At 35.1% G+C, this 21,947-nt stretch overlaps 1 protein-coding gene across 2 annotated transcripts in view; it reads left to right on the forward strand.

The window, feature by feature from the left end:
- The window catches only part of DZIP3 (DAZ interacting zinc finger protein 3), a 120,791-nt gene that overhangs the window by 13,901 nt on the left and 84,943 nt on the right, over positions 1–21,947 (forward strand). For both annotated transcript variants that reach the window (XR_012474072.1, XM_074214440.1), the window contains exons 3-5: positions 5,018–5,164; positions 18,480–18,599; positions 20,683–20,763. Coding sequence is in view for 1 of the 2 variants with exons in the window: in XM_074214440.1 (XP_074070541.1) it covers positions 5,018–5,164; positions 18,480–18,599; positions 20,683–20,763 (348 nt within the window). In the remaining variant the exon portion in view is untranslated. The remainder of the gene's footprint in view (positions 1–5,017; positions 5,165–18,479; positions 18,600–20,682; positions 20,764–21,947) is intronic.

The following is a 21,947-nucleotide window of genomic DNA, read 5'->3' on the forward strand; positions in this document are numbered from 1 at the left end:
CAAGGAGAAGCTTTGAGGAAAAGTTCAGGTGAACCAGAAAGGATCAGGATCTATTGAATCTCTTTAAACAAAAGGTGCCAATTTGCATTTTGGAAATATAGAGAAGATACCTGTTTAGTCACAAGTCTGACTAGATGCCTCCTCCTTCTGTGATTTTTGTAATTAAGTCATCTAGGTCCAACAGAAATGTGGGAATCAAAAAGGCTTGAATTCATTGATTTTGAGATGAAAAGAAGCTCAGAGGTCATCACATTCCCTCATTTGCAAAAAAGAAGTTATTGAAGCCTAGAGAGGTGAAATAATTTGAGAATACTATCCATTTGATCTTCATAAAATTGTTCAATTTCTCTGATCCCCAATTTCCTCATCTGAAATTTAAGGATAATACTTCCTCTGCTTAACCTTCAGAGTTCTTATGATGAACTGGATATCTATATCTACTGGTTGTAAATTTTAAAGGGATGGACAGATGTAAGTTGTTATAATAGTAACATAGCACTTTAAGATTTTGCAAAGTGCTTTATGTGTTATCTTATTTGATTCTCATACTAACCTTGTGAGTTAATGCAATTATTATTCCCATTTTAGAGATGAGGAAACTGAAGCTGAATGAGATCATATGATTGTCTAGGATGATGCAGTTAAATGTCTGAAGCAGAATTCCAATGTAGGTCTTTCTTGACATCAAACCTAGCTTTCTGTCTATTATACCACCTAGCTGCCTCAATTCCTCTTCTTATTCTTCTTATCTTACAGATGAGAAAATTAAGAAGCAGAATACAGAAGTGACTTTCCTTCAAGGTCTCACAGATTGTTAGTGAAAAAGCTGAGATTCTTTCTATTATACTGTGGTATTTTACCTCTTTAGTACTGCTAATGGTTGTCAATTGAATACTGAATTCAATGTAAAGGCAAAACTGTTAAAAATAGAGAGAAAACATAATGAAAAACATATATAATATAACATATCTTTTCATTTTATCATTGTTGTTCAGGAGTAAGAGACAGTGTGATATAGTGGGTAGGGTACCAGGTTCAAATACAACTTTAAAAATAAGTTTACAGGCGGCTAGGTGGCGCAGTGGATAGAGCACTGGCCTTGGAGTCAGGAGTACCTGAGTTCAAATCCGGCCTCAGACACTTAATAATTACCTAGCCGTGTGGCCTTGGGCAAGCCACTTAACCCCACTGCCTTGCAAAATCTAAAAAAAAAAAATGATAGTTTATTCCCCATTTCTAATTACATGTAAAGACAATTTTTAATTTACTTAAAAATGTTCAGGGGAGGTTGTAAATTTTCTTTCTCCTACCCTTTGCTCCCTCTCACTCTCCTCCTCCCTGAAATGACAATCAATTTGATACACTTTATACATGTTTGATCATGCAAAACACATCATCATATTAGTCATATTGTGAAAGAAGACACAGACCCTGAGAAAAAAACTTGAAAAAAATAAGAAAGTTAAAAAATATCATGCTTCAATATGCTTTAAAATTCCAACAGTGCTTTCTTTGGAAAATGGATAGCATTTTTATTTTTATGAATTATTATATTGCTGAGAATTGTTAAAGTCATTCAGAGCTGATCACTGTACAGTTTTTCTGTTACTATGTAGAATGTTCTCCTGATTCTGCTCACCTCACTTTGCATCAGTTCATGAAATTATTTCCAGATTTTTCTGAAATTAGTCTTTTTATCATTTCTTATAACATAGTAGTATTCTACTACAATCATATACCATAATTTGTGATGGCTGATTGATGCCTAGTTGATGGATATTCCCTCAATTTCTAATTCTTTGTTACTACAAAAAGCTAGTACAATTATTTTTGTTCAATTAGGTCCTTCCCTCACCCTTTCCTTTAAAAAACAAAACAAAACAAAACTCTTTGAGATATATAGACTCAATGGTGGTATTGGTATATCAAAGGGTATGCACAGATTTTATACCCTTTGGACACAGTTCCAAATTGCTCTCCAGAATGGCTGGATCAATTTATGATTTCACCAACAGCACATAAATGTTCCAATTTTCCCATATCTCCTCCAACATTGATCATTTTCCTCTTCTGTCATATTAGCTAATCTATAGGTATGAGGTGGTACCTCAGAATTGTTTTAATTTTCATTTCTCTAATCAGTAATTATTTAGAGCATTTTTTATGATAAATTTTATTTCTTCACTTGAAAATTGCCTGTCCATATTTTTGGCCATCAAATACCACTTGTTAATTGTGTGATTAAGTCACTTACATTTTGTGTACTTCAGTCAATTTTCTTGGTCTAATCGAGATATCATAGATAGGTTGTTGTCTCAATTGGAAGGAGTTTCCATAACAAGGGTTGCGAATTTAGGAATGATGATACAGCCTTTCAACAAAATTTTCATAGAAATTATTGTAACATTAAAAAGGAACAAGCTACTGTCAGTCTGGCATAGCCCTAAATTCTTCTGTGTAAAAATCTATCTCCAGGTTCAGCTAGTATGCTTACTTATATAAATACATTTTGAAGGCAAATGGAACAGATCCTAGGGCAGGTCAAAGGACAAAATATTGATGTCATGTTAACTGACAGCTTTGTTTTATGTTTTTAAATTTCTCATGCCTCTCTTTAATCTGAATTGCTCTCTGCAAAAATTATCCAAAATATAGGTGCCATGGCTGCTAAGCAATTCTTTGGTGCTATGCTTTCCAAAGTTGAGCGGAACAGGAATGCCAAGTGTAGGGATGGCAAAATGCAAGCTCTTTGAGGGCAGGAATGATTGCCTTTTTTGTCTTTGAAGCCCCACCACTTAGTACTATGCTTTGCACACAGTAAGAATTTGAACACACACACACACACACACATATATATATATATATGTATATATTGTATATGTATATATATATGTATATATTGAATTTCTTAAAGAACTTTTGAGTCGGTGAGATAGGAATGTTCTTCTAGGCAATGAAGAAGAACCTTGTGAGGAAAGAGAAGTCAGTATTACTGATAAGAAAGGAGAAAGAAACAAAGGTCACAGGTTGGGGAAAGAGGCTGTGGGGGTTCAGAGTATTGGTACAGGAAGGAGAATAGCATTCTGAATTAAGAGAATCACTGTTTCATCTCATTGGGTTCATTTGGGCAATTCAGAAAAAAAAAAGAAAATCAAAACAACCCAACTACGAACAGTTACACAGATAGCTGTATTTTATTCTGAATTACTATATACAGATAATAGAACCAGACAGTGGATTCTGAGGTCTCACAAGTTAGTTATTGTACGGATCGGTCAAAAAGGTGAAATGTTCTAATTCTACAACAAAAGAAAATGAAGTGTTATTGAGAAACTTAAGTTATACCTGATTTGCATAATGCTCATTGTTCTGTCATGAAAAAGAATACCAGTTCAGTGTCTGTAGCAAGATGCCTGCAGGATATTTTTTTTATTTGAACTTAACTTTCTTTTTATCAGCAGTTCAGACATATCACTGATAAATATTCAACTTGGGGATATCAAGTGGTCCCATGGCAATATCTGAAGGTTTAACTGAGACTCAAAGAGCATGTCCTTCTGACTGTGGGTCATTAATTAGCATTGTCTTTTACATCCTTTCTAATTGAATGGAGCTTTGTTTTCTACAAAGAAACAATATCTTCCCTATACATGCCTTATTTTATACTTTGGTTGTTGTTCAGTTGATTTTTAATAGTTCTATATTTAGTGACTAGAACAATAGCTTCATTTTTGAAGAAATGAATATTCTTGACTCAGGATAGCATAGTGGATAAAGGACTAGGAATCAGGCAGATATAGGTTTGAATCCCTGTAATTTATATTTACTAGCTCTGTAGCAATAGGCAAGTTACTTGATTTCTTTGAGCCTTAGACAACGCTTTAAAACCAGAGATAACATAATGTAGTGGGCAGGGCACTGAACATATCAGGAAGGCTGAGGTTCAAATCTTACCTTATGCCTACTGGGGACACTAACTGTGATTCTGGGCAAAGTTACTTTAACCACTCTGTACGTCAGTTTTTTCATTTTTTTTTAGTGATCAGTCAATAAGATTTATTAAGTATCTATTGTGTGACATTTAAAGTGACAAATATAAAGAAATTAAACATTAAAAAACCAAATAACTCTATAGCAATTGAAGGAAATAAAGAAAATGTTTCATAGAAAGTAGATATAATGTATTTATTTTAATAGAATAGTTGTATATACTTTTTTCCATGTTTTAAAATGAGGGATTTGGGACTCTGTGACCTTCAAACTCTTAATCTCTGGTTTTATGAGTAATAGAAGGGCTGTGATCTTTATCTGTGACAGAGTGCCCTGCATTGACAAAATCACTAGTCTACTGCGTGTTGAGATTTTTTCTTTTTTTAAGCTTAATGTTTTCATAATCACTGGAGAGAGTATCTGACTTGGAGTCAGGAAGACTCATCTTCCTGAGTTCAAATATGACCTCATACACTAGCTGTATGACCCTGGGCAAGTTGCTTAACCTTGTTTGCCTCAGTTTCCTCTTCTGTAAATGAGAAAGAAAATGGCAAGTAAATTTCTCATAAGTCAAAAGAGTTGCAGACATCTGAACAACTACAAAGGTAAAATGTAAGTGTTAAAGAACAACTGGCATTTTTTGGTGTGTTTTTAGTAAGTCTAAACATGAACACTGTCCATAGTATCAGTTAATAAACATTTACTAAATTTCAACTATGACAATCAGTTAATAAATATTTATTAAGCAATTTCTGTATGCCAGACACTGTGCTTATCAATAGAGATTCAAAGAAAGATAAAAGGCAGCCCCTATTTTCAAGAAGGCCACAGTCTAATGGGGGAAACAATGTGCAAACAAAATGTGCAAACAAGCTATGTATATAGGATAAATGGAAATATTCCATTATGTTCAGGCACTTGTAGTATGCTCAGGTTGTTAATCTAGCAATACAAGAATAGTGACTGAGTAAGAAAAATCAGTAAGAAAAATGAAATAACCGATTCAAATTTCTTTTATGTTTAACAGGAAAACAATGGACATGAAGATCTTGAAACCAATAAGGGATTATTGGAATTGAGAAGAGTTTTGAAAGTGATTTCAGCAGTCCCCAGAGGTTTGAATCCTCACATCAAGAAATTTATACATGCAGTTTTGTCCTTGAAAGTAGTACAGGTAAAAGCTTAATTTGTTTGATGTTGGGGGAGTTTTAGTAGAAGTATAATTCTTTTGGGAAATTTGGTTATCTTCTTTCTCCATAAATTTTGGCACAGTTTCCTCAACAGTAAAAGAGGATAATAATAACCTTCCTCCAGGGTAGATGTGGGGATCAAATGAGATAATATTTGTTAAGTGCTTAGGATGGTGTCTGACATATAGGAGGCACAGTATTAATGCTAGCTATTATTAAATCCAGAGGAGGTCCTAATATCTTCCGAGTTGAGGGATCATTTGTTATTTAGAAAGTAGGTTTAAGGGGTGGTTAGGTGGTGCAGTGGATAGAGCACCGGCCCTGGAGTCAGGAGTACCTGAGTTCAAATCCGGCCTCAGACACTTAATAATTACCTAGCTGTGTGGCCTTGGGCAAGCCACTTAACCCCATTTGCCTTGCAAAAAAAAAAAACCTAAAAAAAAAAAAAAGAATAGAAAATAGGTTTAAGTGGCTGTTTTCCTCCAGGGATCTAAATATGCCATATTGGTGAACAGAGAGTAAATTAGAAGGTCCAGTGTTCTAAACCCAGGTCCACCAAGAGTGACCTTATTTTAGCATGTCCCAGTTACTTTCTCTTTACTGGTTTGTTTCTTTACCTATGAGAGAGTAATCATAAATTCTAAATTATATTAAGAATAATTAATAGATGAAATTTCTTAGAGAAATTATATTTGTATTGAAATAAACATTAATAGTTAACAAAAAATACTGATTTTCCACTTTGTAAATTGGAAGAATAGGGAAGACTCATCTTCATGAGTTCAAACCTGCCTCAGATACTTCCTAGCTATGTGACTCTAGGCAAGTCACTTAACCCTATTTGCTTTAGTTTCACATCTGTAAAGTGAACTGGAAAAGAAAATGGCAAACAATTCTAGGATCATTGCCAAAAAGAGCAATAAAAACCCATAATGGAGTCACAGAGAATCAGACACGTCTGAACAATTCCAATTTTAAAATGAGGACCATTTCTTACTTGCTCTAAAAGTCCCTCATTCATTCAAACATCTAAGGAACATCTATGATGTGCAGTGTATTGTAGTATCACACCATCTCACCACACTTCACTTCATTTCTCTGCCCTCAATGAACTTATATTCTACTAAGGGGATTCAACATATACACAAATAATTATATTAATATTTTTTTACTTTTTTTTACAAGGCAATGGGGTTAAATAACTTGCCCAAGGTCACAGCTAAGTAAGTATTAAGTAACTGAGGCTGGATTTGAAATTAGGTCCTCCTGATTTTTGGGCTGGTGTTCTATCCACTGCACCACCTAACTGCCCCCACAAATAATTATATTAGAAAGAAAATTGAAGGGACAATATTAGACTCAATCTAGGTGACACAATACTTGAAGTGAGCAGAGAAACAAATAATCAGTTTTACTTCACCTTACCTCAACTCACTTCACTTCACTTTACTAGAGGCTTGAGCAGCTAGGTGGCATAGTTTATAGTGTACCAGTTCTGAAGTCAAAAGGACCTGAGTTCATATCTCCTTTCAGACATTTACTAGCTATGTGTGACCCTGGACAAGTTGCTTAACTCTCTCAGTTTACACTTTCTTTAATTAAATCTTTAATTTTAAATTTATCTTAGTCTTTCCTGTGAAACACTATCCTTTTGTTTCTGTGAAACACTATTACTAACCTTTGGAAATGAAAAAACAAAGCAACAACAATAACAAACTGAAACCAGAAAAGTGAAGGTATTCAGGATAACATTTCTCTGCTCATGCCTCTAAGTTTACTGATTATAAAGTCAAATGGTGGTGATGTACATCAGTCTATTACTCCCAGAAAGAATTACCCTCAGGAGCAAAATCATGAATTCACAATTTGGGGAAAATATTATAAATTTGGATTTTCACTCAAACTTTGTTGCCAATAAAATCACAAACTTTCTCTTTCCAGTCTAATCCAATAAACATTAATTAAGCACCTCTTGTGTGCTAGATACTGTGCTAAGCATTGGAGATGGCAATAAATTTACAGATAAGGCAGTCCTTGCCCTCAAAGAGCCTATAATCCAATGGGGTGGGTAGGTAGGCAATACACAAAAAGAAGCCAGAAAGGTGGAGAGGAGAATGGGTAGAAGGAAGTACCCTGATATTTTTAGATGGAGAAGAAACCCAGCAGAGCATCTGATGTAGAGTGGAGGGAACCTAAGTTTTTTCCTTTGGTAAAAGAAGGCTTGGGAGGAGTTTGGTATTCCACCCTCCAGCCCTCCACTCAGAGCATAAAGGAGGCTGAGGAAGATGGTTTCAGTTAAATCTTAAATTAGCTGCTTGGTGATGAGTTTAGGAGCAGAAGGAACACCTTGTTCCCAGGAGCTAAAACCAGACACAATAGCAGATGCAAAGTAGTTTCTTTATGATATTTACTTTATTTTCTCCTTTTTTTAAACTTTTAAATTGCCTGACTTTGAAGTTCTTCTGCTAGGAACTGACATCTTTGATCCAAAAAGGATGTGGTCCAGGAGAGCATCTCTGTCTGTTGTAGTGACTTAATACCTAAATTTAAGAGCAGGCAATAAAATGCTTGAATGGAATGACTGTATTTGAGTCAACGGTGTAATAGACTTTTTTCCTCTTTTTTTTAATAAGTGACTTGTTATAACTTCAACAGACTTTTTCCTCCTTTTTTAAATAAGTGAATTATTATAACGTTAACATTAAATAGCACTAGAACAATTACACTTTCTAGCTATTTGCATTATCAAAACCAGTATATAAAATTTCCCTAGTAAATTGACAGTAATGCCTTCAGTGACCTCTTTAAGATTTTTCCATTTGTACATTTATCTCCTATACAATTATTTTTTTCATCTAATTGCAGTTCATGTGCTCTCTGTTCTTCTGTTTGCGTTTTGTACTTTGCAGTTTTGAATTATTTTATTTTTTAATACATTTAAAATTTTAGAATTCTTATTTTTTCTTTTTTTTTTTTGCTTAGAACTCTGTCTTGTTATTGGGCTGGAAGTGGGCTAGAGACTATTACTGATTAGCATGGGAGCTTTGACATGCTCCATTTCCAAGCCAGTTCATTTTTCTTTAGACAATCTGATTTCCCCTAATCCTCTATCCTAGAGGCTTACCATGTTAATGCCAAACTCAAGGTACATACTTGATTGGATTAGCCCATTATTGTTCAGAACACCTGAAATCAAGAGATAGGTGGAAGCTGGGATTATGGACCTGTGCTGTTACTTCCAGTCTTTTTTTTTTCTTTTTGCTAATTGATCACTTATTTTCAAGTTTTCTCTTAGATAGTTGAAGAGCATCTGTGAGTATGGTTGCTAGACATGAAGATCTAACTAAATTAACTAAGCAGAAACTTTTTATTTATTTTTTAAAACAACCTTAACATAACCTTTTTTGCGAATGCAGCAACAACAGTAACAATACCAAAGTAGGTCAGTGTAGGATTGTAGAATATGGGGAGGCAATTAAGGAGTAAGACAAATGAGGAAAAGGAAAACTAGGTGACTGAGTGGAGAGAACCCTGGCCCTAGAGTCAGGAAGATCTGAGTTCAAATGTTATATGTTGAACAGGATAAAAAAACAACAACGATAGGAATTGAAAGTGGTGTCAGGGGGTGGCTAAGTGGTGCAGTGAATAGAGCACTAGCCTTGGAGTCAGGAGTACCTGAGTTCAAATCCGGCCTCAGACACTTAATAATTACCTAGCTGTATGGCCTTGGGCAAGCCACTTAACCCTGTTGCCTTGCAAAAACAAACAAACAACCCCCCCCCCCCAAAAAAAAAAACTTAAAAAAAAAAAAGAAAGTGGTTTCAGCAATCCCCAGAGATTTGAAATCTAACATCACTTATTAGCTGAGTGACTCTGGGTAAATTACTTTACCCTAGATGACTCCAAATAAAAGGAGAAGGGGATGGGGGGGGCAGGTAATGAAGACCTTTAAATGTCAAACCGGGAAATTTGTATTTGATCCTAAAAGTAGTAGGGGACACTGAACTCAGTGAGCAAAGGGGAGGGGAAGTGGTGACAGGGTTGACACTACATTATAGAAAAATGACTTTGGTAGCTGATTGAAGAGTCACTGGAAATGAGACATGTCACAGAGACTAACTAATTTGACAATGTGAGTGAAGGAAAAGGAATGTTTATGAGTGATGTAAAGAGAGATAAGACACAGCAATGGATTGAATAAGTAGAGTTGAGGATGAGGATAGAGGATGACCCTTAGGTTTTGAGCTTGGATTTCTGGTACAATCAGTAATGGTGGTACAATCAGTAATAAGTAAATCTAGAAAAAGAGAGACAAGGTAAAGAGTTTGTTTTGGTACATAATGAGTTTGAGATACATGCAAGAAATCCAATTGGAGATTTGCAAGAGAGAGTTCATAGTGCAGGACTGTGACTCAGAAGAGAGAATAGGACATGATAATAAAGATATATAAATTTTCAATATAGAAATGATAACTGAACCCATGAGAACTGATGAGTTCACCAAGTGAGTAATAACATGAAATGAGATAAGGGACCAATAAATAACCAGCATGTCCTGATTGAAAGTACTTATAAAGGAGACAGAAATAGCAATAAAGTCAAGATAGGAGGACAATCAAGAGATAGGAGAGTCATGAAAATTCAGATTGGAGAAAATGTTCAGAAAGAGAGGGTGATCTAGCTTGTTAACTAACTAGTCATAAAGACCAACGATTGAGAAAAAAAGCCTTTAGATTTGTTAATTAAGAGTTCACTGTTAGCTTTGGAGGTGAATGATGAGATGGGAAATCAGATTGTAGAGGGTTTTGAATGGAGTAAGAGAAGAGTAAAGGAGTTACCAAATGTAGATTGATTTCCCCGGAGGGTTTAAACTGAAGGAGAGGAGAAATATGGAACAATAGCTATTGGAAATTTTTTTTAAGATACAGAGCTAAATGGACATGCTTGTAGGTAACAAGGAGGGAAGCAAGTGTTAGGGTGGAGGAACAAAACCTTTGAATCCAAGTACTGAATACCTTATGAAAAGAGATAATGACCAAAGTTTGGTAGATAATTGTCCCTATAACCTGAATTCAGTGATAACATGTGGACATTGTGAACCTCAGAGAATGACACAAGAGTAAGGCAGCAGGAATGTTAGCAAATGACAACAGGGAACAAAGGGTCCATATACACACAAATTCAAATATATAAATATATTCATACTGTCTTTTGTATTCCTATTACTTGGGGAACAGTGCTGGATCCAAATAGGTACCTAATAAGTGTTTATTGGTTGATTGCCTTTAACCGTCCAAATTATTTTGGTGGTCATTAGAGAACATATTTTCTCTTGCTCTATTCAGCAGCATGTGAATAGTAATAAAGGAAGTCAACAGTGGGAGTAATCCAGGGTGGATTTCAGGTGGGGCTTGACAAGACATGATCAGCTCTATTGTACTGGAGCAGGGGAATTAAGGACAGAGAACAGAGTAAAATTGAATTGGTTCATCAGAGGGTTGAATGTAGCTAGTACAGTATTAATGATCTGGAAAAGGATTGAGAAGTGGAGTAAATGAAGATGAGGGTTTAGGTTAATAGAGAGTTGCTAGGTAGATAGAGTACTGGGTTTGAAGTCAGGAAGCTTCTTCTTCCTGAGTTCAAATGTGACCTCAGATATTTATTAATTGTAGATCTTGAACAATCACTTAACTCTGTTTACTTCAGTTTCCTCATCTGTAAAAAGAGCTGGAGAAGGAACTGGCAAACCACTCCAGTATCTTTGCCAAGAAAACTGCAAATGGGGTCATGAAGAGTCAGAAAGGACTAAAATGACTCAACAACAAGGCATAAGGAAAAATGGAATTACAAAAGATTATAAGTGAAGGAGTTGGTCATGGTTGAGGAGACTGAGAGGATTTCTGGTTGTTTGGGAGAACATCAATAAGTAGATAAAAGTCCCCAAGTATAAGGGCAAGTGTTAAGGCTGGAGAAGAAGCCTTTGAATTTAAGTACTGAATTCCTTATGAAAAAGAGAATGACTAAGGTTTGGTAGATAACTGCTCCTATAATCTGAATTTGATGATTACTTGTGGACATTGTGAACCTCACAGAATGACACAAGAATGAGTAAGGCAGCAGGAATGTTAGCAAATGACAACAGGGAGCACAACCCAGTTCTCTTTCCAGGACCAGTTTGAGGGAAAAAGGGAAGAGATATGTGACAGTCTAACCACTACTGGAGAAGATAGGCAGAAATATAGTATTTTCTCTTTTTTTCATCCATTTATACTTGCATATTTCCAAGTTACAAAATTTCCCTCTACCCTTCATTCCCACCCCCTTCCCCCTCAGTAGGGGAACAGTCAGGTTAGCATTTTACATACATATTTTGTTAAACATATTTACAAATTAGTAATTTTTGTTATGAGGAATTTGAATTAAGGGAAAGAGATACTGTTCATCAGATAGTGTTCATCAGATTCAGTAGGACTCTTTTTTTTTTGTTTTGTTTTTCTTCCTCTAGTTGGGGATAATATAGTTCATAGCTATTCTAATACAGTTGTCCTAGCTTTCTGGACTGTTAAGAGGAGTTGGATCCATTAAGGTTGTTCACATTATTTGCTTGACTCTACTCCCCTCCCTAAGCATCATATCCTTTAAGTCATTCCATGCTTCTCTAGAGTCCAATCATTTATGGTTTCTTATAGAAGTAATGTAGTATTTTCTGAGAAAAACTGGGTATTCATTGAATGCAAGAAAATGAAAAAAAACATGTGAGGAAAAAAAGGGTTCCAAGATGGAGGGAAGTTTGTTAGTGGGAGAGTAGGAATTTAGATGGCACAGTGCCTGGGGCAGGCAGACTTGGATGGGGACCTGGGAACAGTAGACTTGAGTTGGAGGAGCATTGGGAAACAGTGAAAGCAGTTGTAGTGTTTTTCACTTAAGGCTGGTGAGCACTTACATAGCTGGGATTGGAAGAATAAGAGTAAAATTTTACTAGTTTTAAGAACTTTAATAACCTTTACCTGGGGCTTATATTCTCTTGTTCAGTTGGTTTCTCAGTTGTGACTAATTTTGCCCCATTTGGAATTTTCTTGGCAAATATACTAGAGTAGTTTGCTGTTTTTTTCTCCAGCTCATTTTACAGATGAAGAAACTGAGGCAATCATTATAGTTTTCAGTTAATACTGAGGGCATATAAGACTCTTTCAAGTGTTAATGAGGAGTCTGAGCTTATCTTTAGTGAAAAATGAGATCCTGAAAATTATGAGACTTGGGTTGACCTATTGAGGTAAAGGGCAATTTCTGGAAACTCTGTTTCTGGTAAGGGTTGGACTGTGGTGTCTAAAGTGGTGGGTTGGATACAGTCAGGAAGACATGACTTTGTCCTGGTCAACAGTGGTATTAAAATAACAATAAAAACAACATAAGGCAACAACAACATATATTTAAAAAAATAAAGTATGTCTTCCAACCTTCCTACCTTTAATAATTGATGACTCTTGCAATTAATGCCATGAAATTGTGCTTTGATTTAAAATTTTATTTTCATTTGTTGAGAGAGGTAAGCAGGGGACAAACATTTTAAAGATGTATTTTGGGCCAAACACTGTGCAAAGTGCTTTATAGATATTATTTCATTTGATCCTCACAGCAAAGCTATGAATTAGGTATGATTCCCTCTTTTTTTATTTGTTTTTGCAAGGCAATGGGGTTAAGTGAGTTGCCCAAGGTCACACAGCTAGGTATTTATTGTCTGAGGCCAGATTTGAATACAGGTTCTCCTGACTTCAGGGCTGTTGCTGTATCCACTGATGATTCCCTGTTATAGTTTTGAAGCAGACAGAGGTTAAGTGACTTGCCTAGGATCATACTGTTAGGTTAGATTTGAACTCGGGTCTTTCTGACACTTTGACTCAGGGCTCTATCTGTTGAACTATTGACCTGCCTCAGAAATTAGAAGTAGAATACAAAATTATTGACTTTGTATTGAGAATGTTGAATTTTAAATATTACTATCTGAAAGTTTATCTATAATTTTCTATGTACAATGTTCTAAAGGTGGAAACAGTATGATAATATTGCTAATTGAAAGGTTTTCATATTAACTACATGTAGGCCAAAAATTTGTAGGCTTAGCACTTATGGTAGATATGACTTGAAACAATTGTTAATAATGTTGCATTCTTTTTTTTAAATCATATAACTGAATGTTTATTGATGTAGGAAATAAAAATATATATAGTTTTAAGGTATGAAATTTGATAAGTTGTTTTATACAGGAAAAAACTAAAAGTAAAATCTTTAGGAGAAAGAACTACATGTCAAACTCTGATATGTTGATAAACTAGACAATAGATCAGAGAAATAGATCAAATCATACTGAGCTAGAACCAAATTTAAAAAGTTGTCTGATGTTTGACAAATTTTGTAGTCTAGAACTCTAGGGAAATGCTTCTTTATTCAATAAAATCTGCACTGAAAATTCAATAGCATTTTGGCAATGATTGGGAGCAGACTAGCAATACATTGCTCACTACAATAAAATCTAAATGGATCAGAGATCTAAATATTAAAAACAAATCCCAGAAGATCCACATCTATGAGGTCACAGTTTTGTTGAAGTACTGCTATTAGATTTTTCTTTCTATATTGAAAATATTTGTACTTTTTAATGAAAAATAATATTTATTTTAGAGAAACAAGGCAAAAATTCAGTGGAGTCACTTTAAAAATTCCTTTGTTGTTGTTGTCATTTCAGTCTGACTCTTTTGTGATCCCATCTGGAATCTCTTGGCAGAGATACTGAAGTAGTTTGCCATTTCCTTCTCCAGTTCATTTTATAGATGAGGAAATTGGGGCAAACAGGGTCACTCTACTCATAAATGTCAGGTTGGATTTGAACTCAGGGAGATGAATCTCACTTCAGGCCCAGCACCCTATCCACTATACCACTTAGCTGCTCTAAAATCCCTTACACTTTATAATAGCAATTTTGGATAGGCTATTTAAGAGCACAAAAAATCTAAATGGTACAATGACATAGAATATTAATTAGAAAATGTCATTTTCCTTTTGGTCACTATGATTCTGCATAAAAATCAATAATGATCAATTATTATCTTCATGAGGGCAGAGGACATTTTTTTCTAAACTTTTAAAAACTTCTTCCAATTCTTAGCATTGTACCTTGAACATAGTAGGTGTTTAATAATTGCATTTAAATTTTTATAATCATTTGGTCTTTAATTAGTATCTTTTGTAAATAACTACCAGATTCCATAATTTTTTCAATTTTTTATATAATGGAAAATTAAGCTTCCCTCCTGTGTACCTTAGTCAGAATTATTGCTTTGATGTTGGAAAAGACCTTAGAAAACATCTAACTTGTCCCTTTCAATTTATATTTGAAGACATTGAGTCCCAGAGAGATTTAGTGATTTGCCTTAGACATGCAGAATGGTGGTAGAAGTAGGATTTTAGACCAGGAATTTATTTCTCTGACTTCAGATCTGTTGCTCTTTCCATTAGTACCACATTGCTCCAGCTGTTTGGTTATGGTTGTAAAAGGTGTGGTTCACCCTCAATACTTCATCTGTATCAGAGACTTAATACTGGCTCTCTTCCATGTCTGGAATGTACCATCTGTTCATCTCTGTCTTGGAATCATAAGACCATTTCATCATAGTTCTATAGTTTGAAGGAACCTCAAAGACTGTCTAGTTCAATCTCCTCATTTTATAATTGAACTGAGGCAGAGGAGCTTGCTGAGGTTTACACAGATAGTAAATCCTAGAGGTGGGATTTGAAAGTAGGTTTTCAAACTCTTTAGCTACATCTTCACAAAAATAAATGTTGAATATTATCTCTGCATCTAATTGGAAGAAATGCCTGGGGAAAAATTATGAAGAAAAAAAAGAAAATAAAGTCACATCTACATGAAGCAATTCTTGATTCTCCTGATTCTTCCTACCCTCCCTTTCCAATGTTTATTCATATTTGTTTTGTATCTATTCTTTACTTATTTATGGGCATGTTATCTACCCTAATGGAATGTGAGTTGCTTGAGGGCCAGGATTAGTTAATATTTGTATTTGTAGACTTAGCACTTAGATATTTCAGCACCTTGCAATAGTGGGTGCTCAAGAAATGCCTCTTGTGTGTTTGTTATATACAGAACTGATATTTGAAAAGCATTGGTATTCTATGTAAACCAAAGTTCATTGTCAATGGTGGAGAGATTGTCATGGAGACAGGTGCCTATCATGTTTATCGAAAGGTCCTTTCTCCAGAGTATAAATGAGTCCCTGGATAAAAACATTGTGGTTGAGTTAAGGAACCCATCCTGGAGACTGCTATTAATCTACCACCTTCTACTAATGCTGTGCTTGTATAGATAAAGGATACATATTGGATGTTACTCTAGGAAAGGCCATAGATGTGAGTTGATATAAATCTTGAATAAGAGGTGATACTTCCATTAAAGTGTTTTTCACTGACTTGGAAAGGGGTGGCGTGAGCCCCAATGGACTCTCGCTTCTGGCACCAAGCACCTTGCTCCTTCAGGGTTAATGTCAGGTGGGAGGGAGTTTTACTGGGGCAGTGCATGTGTCAAATTCTAATGCAGGTGTCCTAAAGTGAGCTCAGGGAGATCAGAAACCTCCCATGGAGCAGAAGGGCAAAAATGCATTTGATCTTGATTTTCAGTCTGAATACTGACCGTGTAAGTAGGGTCTCACAATCCTTATGATCTCTGGGTTTTTAAACAAGAAGTGTCAGAAAAGTTACCACAGGGAAAACTGGCTTGTGGCTAGGAATGATGAAATAGAACCCTTGTTCTATTTTGTTGTTTTTTGGAATTGAGGCCTTGATTAAGAGGGACTGACAGTGGCATTCTTATTGTGCTGCAAGAGGTGAAATTCTTGAACTGGTGCAAGTCAGACCAGAGTGAAAGCATCTGCCAAGAATATTTTCATTAATTAAAAATCAAAGTCAGAGGTTCGAAGATGATCAGACGCTGTTGTAGTTCCAAACATGCTGATTAGGTGACTAGGGATCCAGCAATATTATTCCTAGGACCAAATGGGAAACTTTCAGGAAACCAAAACCTTTAGGTTCTAGTAGAGGTATGGTTAAAAGTCTGAGAGAAAAGGGTGTAATGATGATTAGTCCTTTGAGAGATAAGTTTGAATTAACTTTTGTCGAAGCCCAACACTGCTGAAATGTTGTGGCATCTTGTATACCATGGAGTGCTGGAGTACCAAGGTGCCTCTCTGATAAAGGAAAGTAAAGCATATTCAAAGGTGAAGAGACCCTCACAGCATTCAGACCATCACCAGAAGTCTTCTTTCCTATCAAATCAGGTCATGGGGTGAAATGATTCTGGAAAAGACAAGTGATAAGGATGTCTTTGCACAATATTATCCCTCCCTATAATAAATATAATGGGCAAGTTATGCCACCATTAATTTGGTTGGCATGGTCTTTTTCAAAATTGAATAACTGTCATTATTAATGATCTCACACAGTAACATAATTCCTTAAGTGGGAAACCAGGAAGCACCCTAAGAGAATGATCTGAAGGTCAATTGGTTTTGAAGTTCAGACCTGAGGCTTTTGAAGCCTGCTAGCTCTGGTTTGCTTGATGCTGTCCCCTTCCCATCTTTTAAGTCCTCCTCCCTATCCCTACCCCCCACCCCACCACTGTACACTCACTACCATTGGTCTCCTTTATGTTTCATGGACAAGACCCTCCATCTTCGGTCTGCAGACATTTTTGTTGTCTTTCCACATGTTTGGACTCTTCCTCTTACTCTCTACCTTCTGCTATCTCTGACTTCCTTTAGACTTCACCAAAATCCCATTTCTTATAGGAAAACTTTCTTTTCTTTTTTTAAATGATATTTTATTTTTCCAATTACATGTTATGAAAGTTTTCCAACATTCATCCACGTGCATATACATATTTTTAAGTTACATAATTTCCTTCCATCCTCCTTCCTACCCCCCTCCTCTCAGCAATGAGAAGTCGGGTGAATATTGTACATGCACATTTTGATTTAACGTGTTTAGTTTAGTTGTTTTTGGCATGAGGAATTAGGATTAAGGTAAAAGAAAGAAAACCAAGAGATAGGAAAGAAATACATAAGAGAAATTTAAAAAAAACTGAATTTAGTGTTCATTCAGATTCTATAAAGGTTTTTGGGTTTTGTTTTGTTTTGTTTTGTTTTCCTTCCTCTGGATGGGGATTGCTTTGTTCATAGCCAGTTTCCTAGGATTGCCCTAGCTCTCTAACTGCTGAGAGGAGCTGTTTCCAACAAGGCCAACCAACTCATGGTGCTGTTGATGTGTATAATATTTTCTTGGCTCTGCCCTCTTCGAGAAGCCTTTTATTTCTTTTTTCTTCTGAATGCTAAATGCCTATCTTCTGTTGATTTTTTTCCAGTAATCTTGATTATATCTTATGTATCTGTTTCTGCTGTTGGGTGGTGAGCTCCTTCAGAGAAGGGACTGTCTATTACCTTTATTTTTAGCCCTAGTACTTAGCAAGGTGCTTGGCCCATTTTATATGGATGTGTATATCTGTCCATCCATCCATCCATCCATCCATCCATCCATCCATCCATCCATCCATCCACTTGCATAAATGCTTATTGAATGACTACTGCCACCTGCTAATAACTATCTTCTATTTACACTGTATATATATCTGGAATATACATAATGGTTTGCAGCTATCTCTTTCAATAGAATGTGAATTCTTTGAGAGTAGGGATCATAATTTTTAACTGTTTTTTTTTGTTTGGTTCCCCCCCCCCCCATCTTTGCTTCTACAGTGTTTAGCATATGGTCTGGCACATGGTAAATATATAATGTTGCTCAGTCATATCTGACTCTTCATGACTCCATTTAGGGTTTTTTTTGGGAAAAGATCTTGGAGTGGTTCACCATTTCTTTCTCCAGATCATTTTATAGATGAGGAACTGAGACAAACAGGGTTAAATGACTTGTCCAGTGTTACCCCACTAGTAAGTGATTGAAGCCAGAACTTAGGAAGAGGAGTCTTCTAATGCTTCCTAACTGATAAGAATATCTCAAAGAAAGCTTGGAAAGCTGGGTTTTTCATCCTAGGTAGGCAGTGGTTATGGGATTCGTACCTTCTAAATGAATAGGAATGTCATTGATGAAACCACTGGAACTGTCCTTCTCATATATTTAGACACTTTTACAAAGAAACTTTATCAGAATCATTTAAAAATAAAATACATAGACACTGATGCTACTCTAAAAATATTTTCAATTCAACTTTCTCCTCAGAGTGATGATGGTGCAGCTGGCAGTCTCAGAGGGACGCAAGCAGTTCCCAGTCTATCTTTGGAGGTATTGATCACACAGCTGGATAAGACACTTGAGAAAATTCAAGTTACTAATAGTCATGTAAGTCTTTCCTTTTTGGAACTATGAAGCAATTAACTTGTACTATACTTTTCATCAGGCCAAATCCCAAATCTGCCTACTCTGAGCTTATAGGCAATCCCTCTCTGACTTCAAAGAGTAGAGCTCATAGATGTCTTCTTCCACCATGTGGTGCCAGCATGATTATGTGACTGACATCTACAGGGGGTCCTCTCTGTTTGCCTCCTCTACCAAGAAGTTCTTCCTATGGAGTAGGGAAAAATCCAAACTGTAGTTAGGAATTTTCTAATTTGTGAGAAGTTGAAGCTCCTTTTTCTTTTCCAGCTTTTAAAAAATAGCTTTTCCCTGTGGGATGTGGATACAGGACGAAGTTTTTATATATATATATATATATATATATATATATAAATGTATCTCATCATCCAACAGACATTTTATTAAATATCTGTTGTATATAGAGTAGTCTTCTAAGTACTGGAGAGAATATAAAGTTTAGATAAGATTCCATTCCTCCCCTCTTGAAATTTATAGTTTATAAAATATACTAAAATAAAATATAAAATACAGTTTATAAAATGTACTAGTATATACTCTATACTATATTTTATATTTATAGTATATATTTTATGTATTTTCATAAATATTTATATGAAAATATATACTACATATAGAGTAAGAGAATAAGACAAGTATGCTTGAATATGTGAAGCATATTTTGTGATTTTTATCTTCCTGGGAACTGCATGTGTAGTAATTTCCATCAGTGCAAATAGCAACCCATCAGTGGTTCGGTAGATACTTCTGGGAATTACCTGATACACATAGAATTGTTACTTTTCCAGGACCATATGATTACTAAGGTAGGATTTGAATCTAAGTCTCTTATGCTCCTATTACCATACTGACTCTAAAACAGGAACATAGATAACTATAATTAAATATAGGTACAATGAAAACAGCTCTGGCTCTGGAATCAGAAGATCTGAGTTCAGAGTCTGCCTCTCTAACATATGAAATTTGATAATAATTATAACTACTTGGGTTTCTGTTTCCTCATCTATAAAAGGAGGGCACTGGATTGGATGATCTCAGAGGTCTCTTCCAATCTCAGCTCTGTATCAATAATCCTATATGGTACAGTTGGAATTTTGTATACCATATCATGAGAATGTAAGAGAAGGAGGAATGTTAGAATAAAATACTATCTGGGACCTAAAGAAAGAAGACATTCACAACACCAAGCATCAGGGAAATATTAGCTTCAAATAGGAGATAACATTTGAGTAGGACTTTAAAGGATAGGCAGAAATAAATCAGGTGAAGCCAGGGAAGAGAGGACTTTTCAGATAGGAAATACCATTAGCAAAGGTATTAAAGGTGGGAAAGAATGGTGCATTGGTAGCTCACTCCAAACACTTTATTTTTATGGTCTCCACAGTCCTCTCAAAAGAGACACATTGGAAAATTTAACTGATATTAATACAAACTGTCAAGAAAATTATTATTTTTTTTTAATTGGAAAGAACCACAGAGATCATCAGTTCAAAATTGGATAGCAGGGTGGGTTGATTTTGAAAAAAGAATATCCCCTGTACATTGAAATTCTTAAACTATAATCACAAATAAATATGGTTCCATTTCTTGTCCTAAATGAAGGAATGATGGAAGCAGAGTAAGATGAGCTGAGGACTTTTTTGTATCATAGAATTTCTTGCTAGAAAGCTACAAAACCCTATGCAAAGCTTGAACTTTTATGAAGGGAAATAGTTTAAATGATAAACAGAAGCTGTTTATGTGTTTGGAATTGTAATGAATAAACCTCATTGGTATTTTTCATTTTTCTTCTAATTCTAGGTAATGTTTTGTTTAATGACTTTTGACTTTTTCTGCTCTGTAGAAACAAATTTCTTTCCACCCTCCAGATCAAGTTTGTCGAATGCATCTCAGATGGCATTTTATTAATACTCTGCAGTAATTAATGGTTGACAATCATTTTTACTCATATATATTGTTAGTTGGCAGATCTTAGCTATTTCTAGAGAGTTTGATCAAATCTCAAAATTCTCAGGAAATTATTTTTTAAAATATCTTTTTTATTTTTTAGGGACAGCAGTTAAATATGGATTATTATCTGACATTACTATTTATATATGGATTAGCACTCATTGAAAGGGGGACAAAGCAGGTATGTGTCACATGACCTATAGAAACATATAAACATTTTTTTCTTTTTATTCATTTAAATTTAACTGCTTTGGAAAATGGAACTGCTGATTTTTAAAATGTTTTTAAAAACTGGAACTATTCGATGACTCTTCTATCATATGCTTCTAAATCTGAACACCCAGAACCAGGAACTGTGATTATGAAAGTGAAAACAAATAATGGGAAGCAATTTACATTGGCTAATTATCTCACTTATTCTAAGTTTGGCTTCTGTTTATATTCAGTGACATTTTAAACTCTTAAATATCTAATTTAAAGTGGAGCTGAAAGTCATTTATATTTCTAGATCACATTTTCAGGTTATATCTTGATGTTTTTATATTGAGGTTTAATTTTGCTGAGACTTGGGTTTCTTTATCTTTAAAATAAAGGGATGAGATGAGACTCCTTGACCATTATAATATCTCTCTTTAGGATTCTATGATTCTCTATAATTTTCTCCTATATTTCGAAATTACCTTACTGTCATATTCCTGAAATATATGTAAATTTCACATTGTTTCTGTTTTCTCACTGCCATAATAAAACTTCAGTCTGGATTAAAAAAAACTATAGCTATCTTGTGCTATGTTAATTAATATAACTCTGACTTATTAACAACACAAGCAGGGGAGATTAGGAGGCACAGTGATAGACACCAGCCCTGGAGTCAGGAGTATCTGAGTTCAAATCTGGCCTCAGACATTTTATAAATAATTACCTAGCTGTGTGACCTTGGGCAAGCCACTTAACCCCATTGCCTTGCAAAAAAACCTAAAAAAAAGAAAGAAAAAGAACAATACTTGGTAGAATTTGATGTGCCTATTCTCTTGTATAAAAAATTTGAGTACACTAATATGCAAAATGCCTATGATTTCTTAAATATGATTATCTACCAATGCAGGTCTAAGATTTGCCTGTGATTTATTAGATTAACTCAAGGGAGTTGTCTCAAGCACATAAAGATTAAGTGTCTTGCCCAAGGTAAGTATTAGATTTCAACTCAATTCTTCCTAATTCTAAACTCAGTATATACTCTACCACATTGCCTCAATATAATACAAATTTATATTTGAGATGGCATGTGTGTATGAATACTAATGATTATATTGCATTGTTTTTATTTATTTTTCTTTAGTGTCAGGGCCAAGTGCCAAAATTATG

The sequence above is a fragment of the Macrotis lagotis genome, chromosome 1 (assembly GCF_037893015.1).
Source record: "Macrotis lagotis isolate mMagLag1 chromosome 1, bilby.v1.9.chrom.fasta, whole genome shotgun sequence".
NCBI lineage: Eukaryota > Metazoa > Chordata > Mammalia > Peramelemorphia > Peramelidae > Macrotis > Macrotis lagotis.